Source organism: Anopheles marshallii, chromosome 2 (genome assembly GCF_943734725.1).
Source record: "Anopheles marshallii chromosome 2, idAnoMarsDA_429_01, whole genome shotgun sequence".
Lineage (NCBI taxonomy): Eukaryota > Metazoa > Arthropoda > Insecta > Diptera > Culicidae > Anopheles > Anopheles marshallii.
The window spans coordinates 86,823,919-86,836,358 of record NC_071326.1 but is presented as its reverse complement, the minus strand read 5'-3'; the positions used below and the strand labels follow the sequence as shown (position 1 = coordinate 86,836,358).

Below are 12,440 nucleotides of genomic sequence, written 5' to 3'. Positions count from 1 at the left end.
CCGCAGCAACCATGATCTGCATGTTCACGCTCGCTCGGCACTATCAACACGGACGCGCGTGCGAGACCTCGAGACGCGCGTCGGCACTGGCGGAGGTGTCAGTGTGGGTGAAGCCGTCGTTTACGCAGGGACTTTACGCGACAGCGCGTCGGTGCGAAGTTTTGCCGAAAGGATGCCACAGTTCCGTGCGCGAACTCAACCGGGAATGGCGTGAGTTGCGTTGCTGTGCGCGGCGTTTTGTTGTGTAGAATCTCGTACTGCAGTACTTCCTCTGGTTTAAGTTTTGTTTGATCTGTGATTTGTGAGTTTGTGGTTTTTTGGGGTTTGGGTCACGAACGTGCCAGTGAAGTGAATATTAAATGGCACCAAACAGTACGCTCTGGGTGCTGACGCTGTGGGGTGTTAGTGTGCTGATCCTGCTGCTTGGCCGGTGCGACAGGACCGATGCCAACTTCATCACCTACGTCGATGACTCCGGCGAGAGTGTGCCGGAAGATTACATCCTGGACACCCGGCACCGGCGCAAGAAGGTTCGACCGCAGGACTACAACGATGCGCTCGACCGTCTGATATCGGATGCGCTGAATCAAACGACACCCCGCGCGGGTACCAACGAAACAAGCTCGGAGGAGCTGTCCTCCAGCTCGGCAGAGCAGAGCGTCGCTTGCATAGGCGAACGGCAGGTGAGAATGGAAGCGTAGCCGAATGTGGTTCGAAGCGTCAAAAAGATTGGATCTGCGTGACCTTGAGCTGGAACGAAAGGTTGCGACGGTCGTTAAAAACGGCTTTTTGTGTTTGAGTCGGTGAAAGGCACGTAAGGCTCGCGGAATCTGGAACTGCCACAGAAATGGGGCTGCGACATTGCGCAAACAGACGCTTTGCTGTTGATCAACGCGTGACGCTAAGCGCGGAGGCTACTCCCCAGTGTCATCAACGCTTCGTTTCCGAGTCAAATTTTGATGTTGTCCCATCGGCAAAACAAAACCCTCGGCCACCGTTGTCGTTTGCCTTCGACCGCTTCCCATTTTGGATCGGGCCAACCAGTTGTACAAATGCAAACAGTACACGCTTTTCGTAACGGTGTGAGATGCAGTTAGCACTGTTCAGCACGAATCATCAGGATGACAGTGGACTGTTAATTGCGTTGACCGGTTCTCCGGTCTCCCGATGGGTGACATGGGCTTTCCCTTGTTTTTATCGTTTTTTTTCCCCCCCGCTTCAACGCAAATTGCACTCGAAGTTGTGAGTTAATGAGCAGGATATGAGGCTAAGCGAGCTATTAATGCAATCGCGACGAAGTGTGGTTGTATAATTGTTTTAATCACACAGCTGGAAACTAGAACCGAACCGCGTTCGTTCTCCTATTCAAGGAACTGTTTCGAGCGGTTAAGTGTATGAGCGGTGCGAGCTGTCAGCCGCTGTCACTTGGGAGCGAAATCACAGCCTGCTTTATTACTCCGCGCCACTATTTCCTGTAGAGTGTTCGATGTGTGTGTTTTTTTTTCTGCTGATGGCGGCACCATCGCTAAAAAAGGCACATTTTGGGCGAACAACTTTTATAGCAAAGCTGGCCAACACGGGAACAAGCGAGCTGCGAATGCTAATTTTGATTGTTTATGACAGCTTCATCTTGTTCCAGGTGGCGATGGAAAGCTCTCCTGCTAGGCGAATGAGCAGGCTGTAGTTTAAAAATCTTTCGCTTTGGATGCAGTTATAAATTCTGCTGCATTATTCATTCCACTACCGGGGGAAAAAAATCACCTGGTCTGAGAAGATCAAAGACCTTGTATTTTATTTCCCTTCTGCTTGCATTAACGGCAGGAATGAGGAAATAAATTTTTGCACAAAAAGCAATATCGACCCACTCGCTTTAAATGCGTAAATTATCGTGATAAATAAATCGGCTGCTAAAACGTGTGTATTATCAAAGTGTACGATTGGCTCAAACCGGGCTGCGCTTGTGTTGCATAAATAAAACAAACACGCTACCGAGCAACGCTACACTGCCAAGATGGAGGAGACAAGGTTAATCAAAAAAACCCCCCAACCGTGCAAAAAAAAAAACAGTGTTTTATTGCAAACCAACACCAAAAGAAGCCACCCCAAGTCAAGTTGCGCAGGATTTGTTAACAGTTTTGTGTGGTTTGTACCGTTCGGGTTTACAATGTCGAAGGACTTTACTTTCCACTTTGCTGTTGGATGACCTTACCGGGTATCGTACTGCACCAACATGCAGTTTTGCATCGTGCATCGGCGAACTGTGCGCACCGGAAGCTTCCGCGGCCGGGGGGCGGCCGGGTGCGCTTACCCGTGTGTGCTAATGTGGAATCATTTTTCTTTCGCGATCGACGCGCCCGCGCTGCATCTCATTCGCGGGACGGAGCAATGTGCGGAGCCTGTTGGTTGGTTTTTGCTCAGCCGTATTCTAGACATCTTCCGTGCGACGTTTGTGAAGCATGGAACGTATAGGGTTAGGGTGTTTGAAAGTATCAAACAGGATCTGGTGAATAAAAGCTGCCCGGTAAGGCTGGATCAATCGAACGCGCAAAACGGAATGCGTCGAAGCAGTATGATAATAAATGAAATGGACGGTTTTGTGCGGAAAAACTGGTCCCGGTGGATCGACAGCGTCTTTTATATGCAGGATTACCTGAGGGTGGTCGACAATGTGCAGCTGACGGGAATAATGCTTTTGGCTGTTTGTTAAAATACCTCGTGGCGGTGCGCGGCTTTGCGTCCTCGTAAGCAAATACTTTTTCCTGCTCTATTCTAAGTAGGATAAGGAACGGTTATGTAAATCTGTGTCCATTCCAATGTCTGGAGGAAATTTGCATACTTAATAGTACAGATCTCGAACAAAACTGGGGAAAGAGGACATATCTTACCTAAAAATATGCTTTTCGATATCAGTGACAATTTCTTTTCGTTTCAAATGAGCACACTGCTTAGAGAGCAAAAGTTTGAAACAGAAATAAAAAACCTGTTTCAGATTCAACACCAGAACAGGAAGATCAATTTGCGAAGAAAGGATGATTCATTATTGATTTATTGATTTATAGTGCTTGGAATGGCAGCTCTTTCTTGATGTTTCCTGCATCAGATTTTGTACTTTAACTTTGTTGTGTTTCATTTCCGCAAACGAACATAAATAAACTCTTTATACTTTTTCCAAAAAAATTATATCAAACTGCGATCAAACTTGTTTGAAGTTCGTTTCAGCTAGCTCAAGCTGCCTGAGCTAATCTCAAGGCCACCATTCGGGAGAATGATTGTTTGCCTACTGTTGAAATGTGAAAGAATAAGCCTGCACGATAATAAATGATTATTTCACACCTTACCCAGCACTGTGGTTACATAATATTTAAATTTAAGCAACCGTATTGGTGACTTCTAATTTGTCTTGTCAATTTCGTTCCTCCATTAATTTCCTTCCAGCCAATGCACATCAACTCGCTGGACAGGCTGACTGTGCGAAAGTGTTGCCCGAAGGGCCAGTCGTTCCACCGTCTAAGCATAAGCACCTGCCACCCGATGGATGTGCACGATCACATAAGCCGCTTTACGTTGCTGGCCCGCCAGCTAGACTACTACGGTCCCGGGTGCCACGAGTACGGCAAATATCTGCGCTACAATACGACGATCGACAAGACGTGTGTGGGACAGAGGTAAGAGAAAGGGCAGGGGGATGGGGGGGAAGATAAAGGGCGAGGCATTGAGAGATTGCGGGAGATTAAAATTCGAACATGGCGAGTGTCTAACTTCGTGCGCTCCCCGCCGGCAGGTTGATATTTAATGATCGCGGCACGCAGATGCTATTGATCCAGAACGGTTCGCTGCTGGTGACGCGCGGCGACCGGATCGAGTTCTACGACGATTTCTGCGTGGAGGAAACGGGCAACATGGTGCTGGCGGCGCACATCTGCGATGTGGAGGGCGACGGCCATACGAATGATTTATTCTCCGGGTGGTTGGGCACGGTGATGCTTGTGCTGGCGCTGGTCGTCTCGGCCGTTACCGTGCTGGCGTACGCGTTCGACCGGACATTACCGCACCGGTACGGGCCACTGATTGCGTGCCATGTCGGGTTGTTGGCTGGAGCAATTCTGCTGGAGCTGCTGCTGGCAGCACTGCACCAAGGTAAGACGCTGCCATATCCTTGATGATTGCTGTTTCAGGACCATTCTTTATTATTATTAATAATAATTTATTGTTTGCCTCTCGGGCTATACAATTTTAAAATTAAATCTAAAATAAACCCTAAACAAAAAGAAAATTTAGTGGACATACTGTCCAATCTTTCCCACATTTGACCTAGTTACTAAAGATATATTTTCGTTTCCTTCAGAGCACTACCGTCCTGTGGTCGACGTACTGGTCGAGTTTTCGTACGCCATATTTGTGATCTTCAGTGCGATGTTGTTCTACTCCTCGGCTACCGGTACGACCAACATCAACTACCGGCTGCTATTAGCAACCGTGTTCTTCGTTTCCTCCTGCTCGCTCATCGCCATGGCCCTGACGTTCTACTCCGAGCGTGTCCTGCTGATGGCGGTCCTGGTGAGCTTGCTGGTAGCGCTGATCATCAGTGCGGCTAACGTCTACACCTCCTTTGGGCGCAACCATCTCGGGTTTAACAGTAGCGATAATCCGTTCGAGATGATCAACGAGGGTAGCACTGCGAAGCGCATGGATCAGCGGAAGGAGCTGTAAGTTGCAAAGCCACAATTTAGCAAAACCTCGGCACTAAAACCACTCTCTTGTCTCTCGCGCATTTGCAGCACTATCGTTTCCACATTCGCCTGTGCCACACAGATTATCGTGTGGATACCGTACTCGATGGGCAAATACTCGCTGCTGTCCGTGCTGGCCTGGAACACGATCATCCTCTTCGTCGTCTTTGTCGGCCTGCGGCGTCGTTCGATCGGGCTGTGCAATGTTGGCCAGCGGGTGAAGCTACAGGTGCCCATTAGCACACCGTACGCCGATCACCAGATGCCTCGCGACACACAGACCGTTCTGCCACCGGACGACGACATAGAGGCGGAGAACGAGCTGCGCGTGGTGTAGAAATAGGGGACTTCTTCACGGTTATTACTGAAGAGATTGATAGGAGACTGTAAATAAACGAAAACGTTTCGTTTAGGTAGCGGAATTGTAGTTGTTCAACGGAATAGTTTAAGATTCAGGCACACACATTAGCACACAATCATACCTTCCCAACACGCCCCGATGTAAAGAACATTAGTCACCCGGGCGATCGCCACGGATCGCCGAACCAGCGAACTCGTCGTCGCCGCAGATTCGAGTGGGGAGGTTTTTTTTTTTTTGGGGGGATTTTTGTACGTAAGAAACTGCGAAACAAATAAAACAAACAATACCGAACGCCGAAGATTCATAACATTTCTTATCCGATGCGGTTTGTGAGCAAACCGGTTTGTATTCTTCACGGTACATCATCCCCCCGGCTGGGCCGAAAATGGTAACGCCCGCCGGTGGCGAGCCGCAACTGTGATGGCCTTGGTGATGGTTTTTGGGAGATTTTGGAACTGCAACTGAACCAGAAACCATTTCGATGGAACGGCTATGGACCGAACTGAAGCAAAATCGAGCAAAGAATATTAAAACTGCACTCCCCTTTCTCGCTTGAGTGGTTGTGCTTTTGCGCTTTGCTCTGCTTTATTAAGCGAATGTCATCGGGGACTTTATATTTTACTGTTTTTTTTCCCCGAGAAAGTATTCATGCCAGTAAAAGAAATTAAACAACAAAAACTCGTTTTTGAGTGCACTTTTAAATGTAAAAATTAAACCTTCTCTAGAAATGATGAAGGTTACTTTTAATTACAGTCTCGTAAGTGAATGGTATACATAAAATGATTTATGGGGTGAATGACCAAAAATACTGCTCGTATTTTTTTTTTTCTCAATAAAGATAGCAATTTTATTTAAACATTAAAAACGAACCTTGAATACTTTAAGAGTAAGGAAAAAAAAGACTATAAGACACGGTGCAGGGAATCGAAAACCGGCTTACGGGATGTCCAAGTCTAGTTGGATTTTCCACAACGATCCATTCCACCTGGCTTGGTGTGCTACAAAACGGTACGAAGGGGAATCAAAGAAAAGGGCCCTCACCTCGAGTTGATGGTATTTTTCTCATGATTCATCGTGTTTCGTGCTTTCCGATCGTTCCATGCACCGTATAGTATGGTTAAACTCGTTCCCTCGTTGATGGAAGGGGATTTAATCGAAAGGAGGTTTTTCCAAGGAGCGTGCTACGTTTGTCTTATCATTATCCGTAGCTAACGGACATAAATTGCACTTAATTAAAGAATAAACTACTGATTTGCTAGGCAGAGTAGCGAAGATGTTGGTTTTACCTGTGTAAAGGGTAATGCGGTTAAGCCCCTAAATTTAGGCAATTCACCGACAACATGATTTGATCGTTTGGAAAAATGAACTGTTTTGTTGTAATTTTCTAACCACCATTCTATACCATACGAGCACATAAACATTGAAATTCAATCCCAAAAATTTCCATTTTTCAGTTCCAACACTCCACCCGTCCAGTTCTTTCGCGTGTAACCTTATGCGCGAACGACTAACCGCTTTTCGTTTCACTCCGTACAGATCAAAGGAAAACGAAACACCATAAAGGGTGCTTATTTATGCGTGCCATGCTTGCCAACGTAAAGCACGGCGAGCTTCCGTTCCGTCGGCGTCCGTAGCTGTGGGTCCAGCCGGCAGCGGCTTGTTTCCATTTGACCGGGTAAAAAAGTAAACCCCTTAAAGAGGGCGAAACAGAGACGGAAAACGATCACACCGGAAATGGACTTACGCACCACGCGGTAGGAAGTGTGCTTAGGGAAGCCGCTCCCGCAGATGGAATATTATTGTTTGGAGTGTGGTGTACAAATAGAAAGAAAACACTTCACCTGAAGCAGCACAACATTGTAGTTGGCTCAGAAGCCGAGTGACTTAGTGCGAGCTCGGAACCGTTCGGGGACAGTACACAAACACCGCTTAACGTGCGCATTTGTGTGGCGATTCCGATTAGATAAATCGTACCCTTATCGGTATCGGCTTATAGATTGGTTAAACCGTGTGTGTCAGTGGAGAGAGTCGTACCGAACTGCGAAAACAATACTTGCGCAGGTAGTGGTGTGTGTGGTTGTTCAGTGTTGTGGCAGAAAGGGGTTGAACCAGTTCCAAAAATCCTCCCCAGCCCAGGGGCCCTCTTGCACCCATTGTTGGTAGGAATCGATGAGCATTGGATGGCATATCGAATTCCCGCAGTCACGAATGCGATTTGGTGGTCGTTCGTGAGAAGAGAGATGGATAGATAAGAGAAGAGAGACATACAGGAAGAGAAAAAGAGAGAGCCAATGAGAGAATAATCGAGAAGTTCAGCGCGGAACGGTGTTGTGTTGGGGCAAAAGCATCGCAGATGAAATGGCATTTGGTTGGAGCAGAATACCGGCGCGAAGTACATTGTGAGAGCGTTCCGTTTGTCCATGTACGGCAGAGTCGAACAAACCAGGGTTGCAGATTCTTCTTAGTAGCTAAGTGAGTCGTATGCGCGCGATGTTCCCAATGTGCGTGCGCTAGGCGCGGCAATCAAGACACCCACTTTATCTGGGAGCAAGACCTTCGGCTCGGTGCGACAGTGTTGACAGTTTACGGGACGGAACATTGCACTCACCGTTTGTGTTTCGCGCGAGGCAGGCGCTGACTTTCGGCAAAGGTGCCGCTACGTGTAGATAAAACCGTCCGTGTGCGTGTTTGTGTTGTTGGGGGAAAAAGAATTTGTGCTAGGTTATGTAAGGTGCGTTCGTCACCTGGTCGTAACCGTCGTTTGAGTCACTCGCGCTGTGTTTGTGGCTACAGGAGACACCAAGCCGTCCTTGAGCGTTGCTCGTCGTTTACCAGCGGCGGTTGAGTTCTTCCGACGGACAGCTCAATTAATGTGCTTAGTGTTGGTGTAGGCCGGCAAAGGTGTACAAAGGAACAGCTGTTCGGTGACACGTGTGAGGGTGTGCTAGACACTCGGTTGCCGGTTTGTGTGTAGTGATTTCATCCACATCGCACGCATCATCGCTGTGCCGCGATCGTGTCGGGGTGCAGCTTTTGCCTGGCGTCGGTGAAACGAGTTGGTTCGCTAGCGCGAGTGTCCGTAGGTCGTGATGGTTCGGTACGCCACGCGGACGTTGGTCCGACACTGTGTGCTGTTGGTGGCATTGGTGGCACTGGACGGAAGTGTCGCTACGATAGATAACGCCACCGGTGCGGTTCGCGAGAACTCGCTACCGAGTGAAGTGCCCGCGGTAGTGATTGATCAATCAAACGCCATACCTGCATCCAACGTCGATACGGCAGCGACGATTGCAACAGACACAACCACCACTACCATCGTCAGCTCGACGGAAGCAGCTACAGCAACGACGTCATCGCTATCTGCTAGCAATGAGGCCACGCGAACCGTGACGACACCCACGGCGCCACTGACGGAGGTCAGTTCGATTGAGTCGATTCATCAGCAACGCTCCACCTCATCGACATCCGATGAGTTTCCACCGAATTGTTCAGAATTTAGCGTAAGTAGTCGCAACCGCCTCCCATTAAGGCGACACATTCCTTCACGATGACAATCAACAAAATGCAACGATAAGCGAATCCCGCGTGCTAGATAACGCGCTGAGTTCACGATAACAGAGCTTTGAGAAAGCTACCTCATCGCACATTAACAAACCGATAGGCGAGGCAAGGTTTGGATTCGTGGTACTGATTTGCGAACCGTCTCTAATTGACATTTAACGAACCTCACACCGGGCTATTCGACATGGCGCATTTTTCGTAACCAAAGGTGTTTCACGAAGCGGCCAGAGTGTACCGGCATGATAATTCAATATGCAAAGAGCGTATTTCATGATCACGGATTTTGGAGAATGTTTGTCGAGGCAAAGAAACTAGAGAAGAATGCTTCACCACAGCGACAAGCGAACGTTAACCGGAACCGGATGGTCGGAAGCTATTTCATCCGTCCAGAGTCTAGACAATACCTCGCACACGGCTGTCGATGTGAAATAATTGTACATTCCTGTGTATCGTGTTCGGTATGCCTAATGACGTCGCAGTTTCAGACGCCAAGTATTGGTAGCTTGTATGACATTGTTGATCGAGGTCGGCTAATGGACCTGGGGTGATCAAACGGTGTTTCAATAATGATCGTTCTCGATACGGTCTTGGGAATTGTACTTGTAGTGGTGTTTGCTGGAATGAGTTCAACTGGTTCCTTACTTTCAAGCGTGTTATGATATTGAACTCAACAAGCTACAAACAGTAAACTTAACTCTGCGTTAGTAAACAAAGTAGCAAAAACTTTGATAAATTTTGATAGGAAAAAAATGCGACCTACCGAACTTTAATCGAGATCTTATGAGAATTGTTGATCACTTAGTATAAAATTTTGCAGTTCTGTGGAATTGAATTGGTTGTTTTGGATTAACTGCAAGAACAATATCTGATCATGATCAAAAGACGATTTTCCATGTCTATTACATTTGATAACAAAGCGATCGTCTCTGGCTTTTGCTGGTGTTCTATTTCCAAAAAGATGTTTCAAAGTCACTGATTACTTACACTGCAGTGCAAGAATTGGGATTTGTTTGGAAACTGAGGAACTGAGGTGCGTGTTTGACACCTCTGGCCAACTCGAAGAAGTAGTACCATTGCATGCACGAAGAATTCGATTGTCTATTCGATTGGACCAAATGAATCTGACTTAAGGGAAATTCCACTTTTTCCAACACTGGTGATCTTCAAATGTTGATTTCTATCTCCTAGCACATGAAATTTACTGATTGTTAGCCATCGAGACGCGCCAGCATATTCGATTGCAGGATGCTCGTTAAGGCAGTTGCTTACGCTACTAACACGCTGTGTATTGCGAATTTTAACTTCAGGCCTCTCCCGTAAAGCTGATGTACAGTGAAAAGGCACGAATACGCAAGTGTTGCCCACCGGGACAGATGATACAACCGCGGAACAGCTTCGAGTACGAGTGTGTCCCGGGCAGCCGGGAGCTACAGATCGAAACCATCGAGGCCCAGTTCTACGGCAACAACGAGTGCGTTGAGGTGACCGGTGAGCAGGTGGTGCTGCCGGTGGAATCGCAAGATCTGTGCGAAAGTGACCCGCTTGCGTTGATGTACAGTGCGGACCAGGGCGACGAGCTGTTTGTGCTGCAGAACGGCTCACTGTTGGTGCTGGAGATGGGATCGCTTGTGTCGGTGTTCGACAGCTACTGTGTGGAAATGACGAACGATGCGATGCTGTTGGCGAAGGTGTGCGAACCGGCGAGAATCGATCGGGTCGGAGTGGTGGAGTTCTTCATGCTGTTTGGTTCAGTGCTCTCGGTGCTGGCATTGCTGTTTACTGCCCTGTGCTATTCGTTCGTGCCAAAGTTGAAAGATACCTTCGGATATCTTATCGCCGCCCACGCTGGTACGTTCGCTATCGGGACGATCTTTTTCGGGCTTGCGCGGTGCGGTGGGCGCTGTATCGATCCGGGCAATGTTGGTAGGTAGAGGAGGCGCGAGTGAAACAGCGACTTTGTACCTTTACGCGTTATTTCAAACCTTTCCACAGAAATCACGGAAATATTCTCGAACGCGTTGCTCGGTAGCTCCATGTTTGCGGCTTTCCTGATGAACGTTTACAACGCGCTGTATGTGGCGTACTACATACCGAATGGGCTCGAGTACGAGAACAAGAACAAGCGTGACATGTACGCGTTTCTGGCAGTGCTGTACTGCATCACGCTCATACCGTTGGTGCTATTCCCCAAAGGTACAAAGGAACCGGCGTTTCATACGATAGCTGCAATACTAATCTTCTTCATCTACTCTTTCCAGGTGGACTTGTGTGTATTGTGTTTTTGTACTTTGCAGCGATCATAACCGCGCACATCCTTTCCTCGTACTATACGAGAAGACTCACCTCGGGCATATACCTACAAATAAGCGGTCAAACAAAGATTAATCAAACGCGGCTCAATGACATAAATGGACAGTAAGTTTGCCATACCACCAATTACATCGCATCGTAAAACAACAAAGGTGTGCTCTGTTTACCTAATAACGTGCGCTGATAACGTTTCGTTTCAGGAGGTGCCTCTGTCTGGTGGAGACATTGGGTGCACTTGTATTATGGATCGTCTTGGCGGGGTTAATACTGTCCAACAGCATGTACGGGGTTGGCCGAATCGTTGCCGTGTACTGCATCGTAGGGCAGGGTTTGCTTATCGGGGGACTGTTTGTGGCCGGCCAGCAGCGGTGGATCATACTGCGGGAATGCTGGAGTAACTCGGGTTCGGTCGATTTGCGTGCGGTAGAGAACGGCGTGGAAATGAAAACGTACACCAAACCGCGGTTGATGGTGGAGGATAATGAGGATGCAACAAATACGTAGACCGGGTGTGGAACATACCAGCCATAACATATACCAGACTATCTGTGATCGTTTTGTCCCGCTCCGTAGCGTACCGTGGCGTGACACAACTCGTGGGACGATGTCGAATGCGAATAAGTAGTAGTTACCAAACGACTGGCTGCATTAAGCGGGAAATACTCCTCTGCCATGTACGTGCATGCCGAATATGCTTTGCGTATAGTGTATAACGTGTGCCAACAACCTTTATAAACCATATTAGCGAAAGGTTCTCACCTTTCGGCGTTCACAATCTGAAGCAGCAGATCGATTTTTGAACGACAGTAGTATTATCGTATCGCAGTCATTGTAGGTAGTAAAACAATAGTATAAGTATGAAATAAACGAGATTTCCGATAAGATTTGACATTTTGAACGAATTTCTCGCTGCTAGTGGGTAAATATTTATTTATATATCACATTATATGGCCCTTTATAAAACATATCTAATCTACTCAATAAAAGTGTTGAAGCCTAATTATAATGGCCTAGTGCATAAGCTGCAAGATAAGTAAATGTCACTTGCAATTAAGTAACCATAAAAGCGTTGGACATAAAGAAAAAACGTACTAAAGCTAACCATCGCAATTGGTGCAACAAACTCGTCCGGCGTTCTTTTGTCCAATATCACATCGTCTGTCAATCGCTACTACAGCTTGCGCCCAAAGAAAGTGGGCACGTTCTGAATGTGATATATTGATGGCAGATCTGTTCATTCTCAACACCGCCGATATGCCACAACCTTGCTGACATCCCACGGTTAATTGGTTATCTGAGATCATGCGCGACTGGGTTCGCGCTTGGTATGCACTTGAGAAAACCCGATCGGTCGTGTAGTGTTTGAGCGTGCTCGCCCTCTCTCTCTGTCTCTTTGTGTGCGTGCGGAGCGCGACGATGTAAGCTAGAAATTAAATCCGCATGGTCATACAGCATCGTGCCGAGGAAGAAGATGGTCG

At 47.6% G+C, this 12,440-nt stretch overlaps 2 protein-coding genes across 2 annotated transcripts; both read left to right on the top strand.

Moving 5' to 3' along the window:
- Positions 1-359: 359 nt before the first annotated feature.
- LOC128708534 (uncharacterized) lies at positions 360-5,067 on the top strand. Its single transcript, XM_053803512.1, has 5 exons — positions 360-683; positions 3,436-3,665; positions 3,782-4,137; positions 4,346-4,706; positions 4,779-5,067. Exons 1-5 carry the CDS (start codon positions 360-362, stop codon positions 5,065-5,067), a joined length of 1,560 nt encoding a protein of 519 aa, XP_053659487.1.
- Positions 5,068-8,180: 3,113 nt separating this feature from the next.
- On the top strand, positions 8,181-11,466 carry LOC128708865 (uncharacterized). The gene is made up of 5 exons (XM_053803844.1): positions 8,181-8,591; positions 9,960-10,575; positions 10,645-10,845; positions 10,911-11,067; positions 11,163-11,466. The coding sequence occupies exons 1-5, from the start codon at positions 8,181-8,183 to the stop codon at positions 11,464-11,466; spliced, it is 1,689 nt and encodes a 562-aa protein (XP_053659819.1).
- The last annotated feature ends 974 nt before the right edge of the window (positions 11,467-12,440 follow it).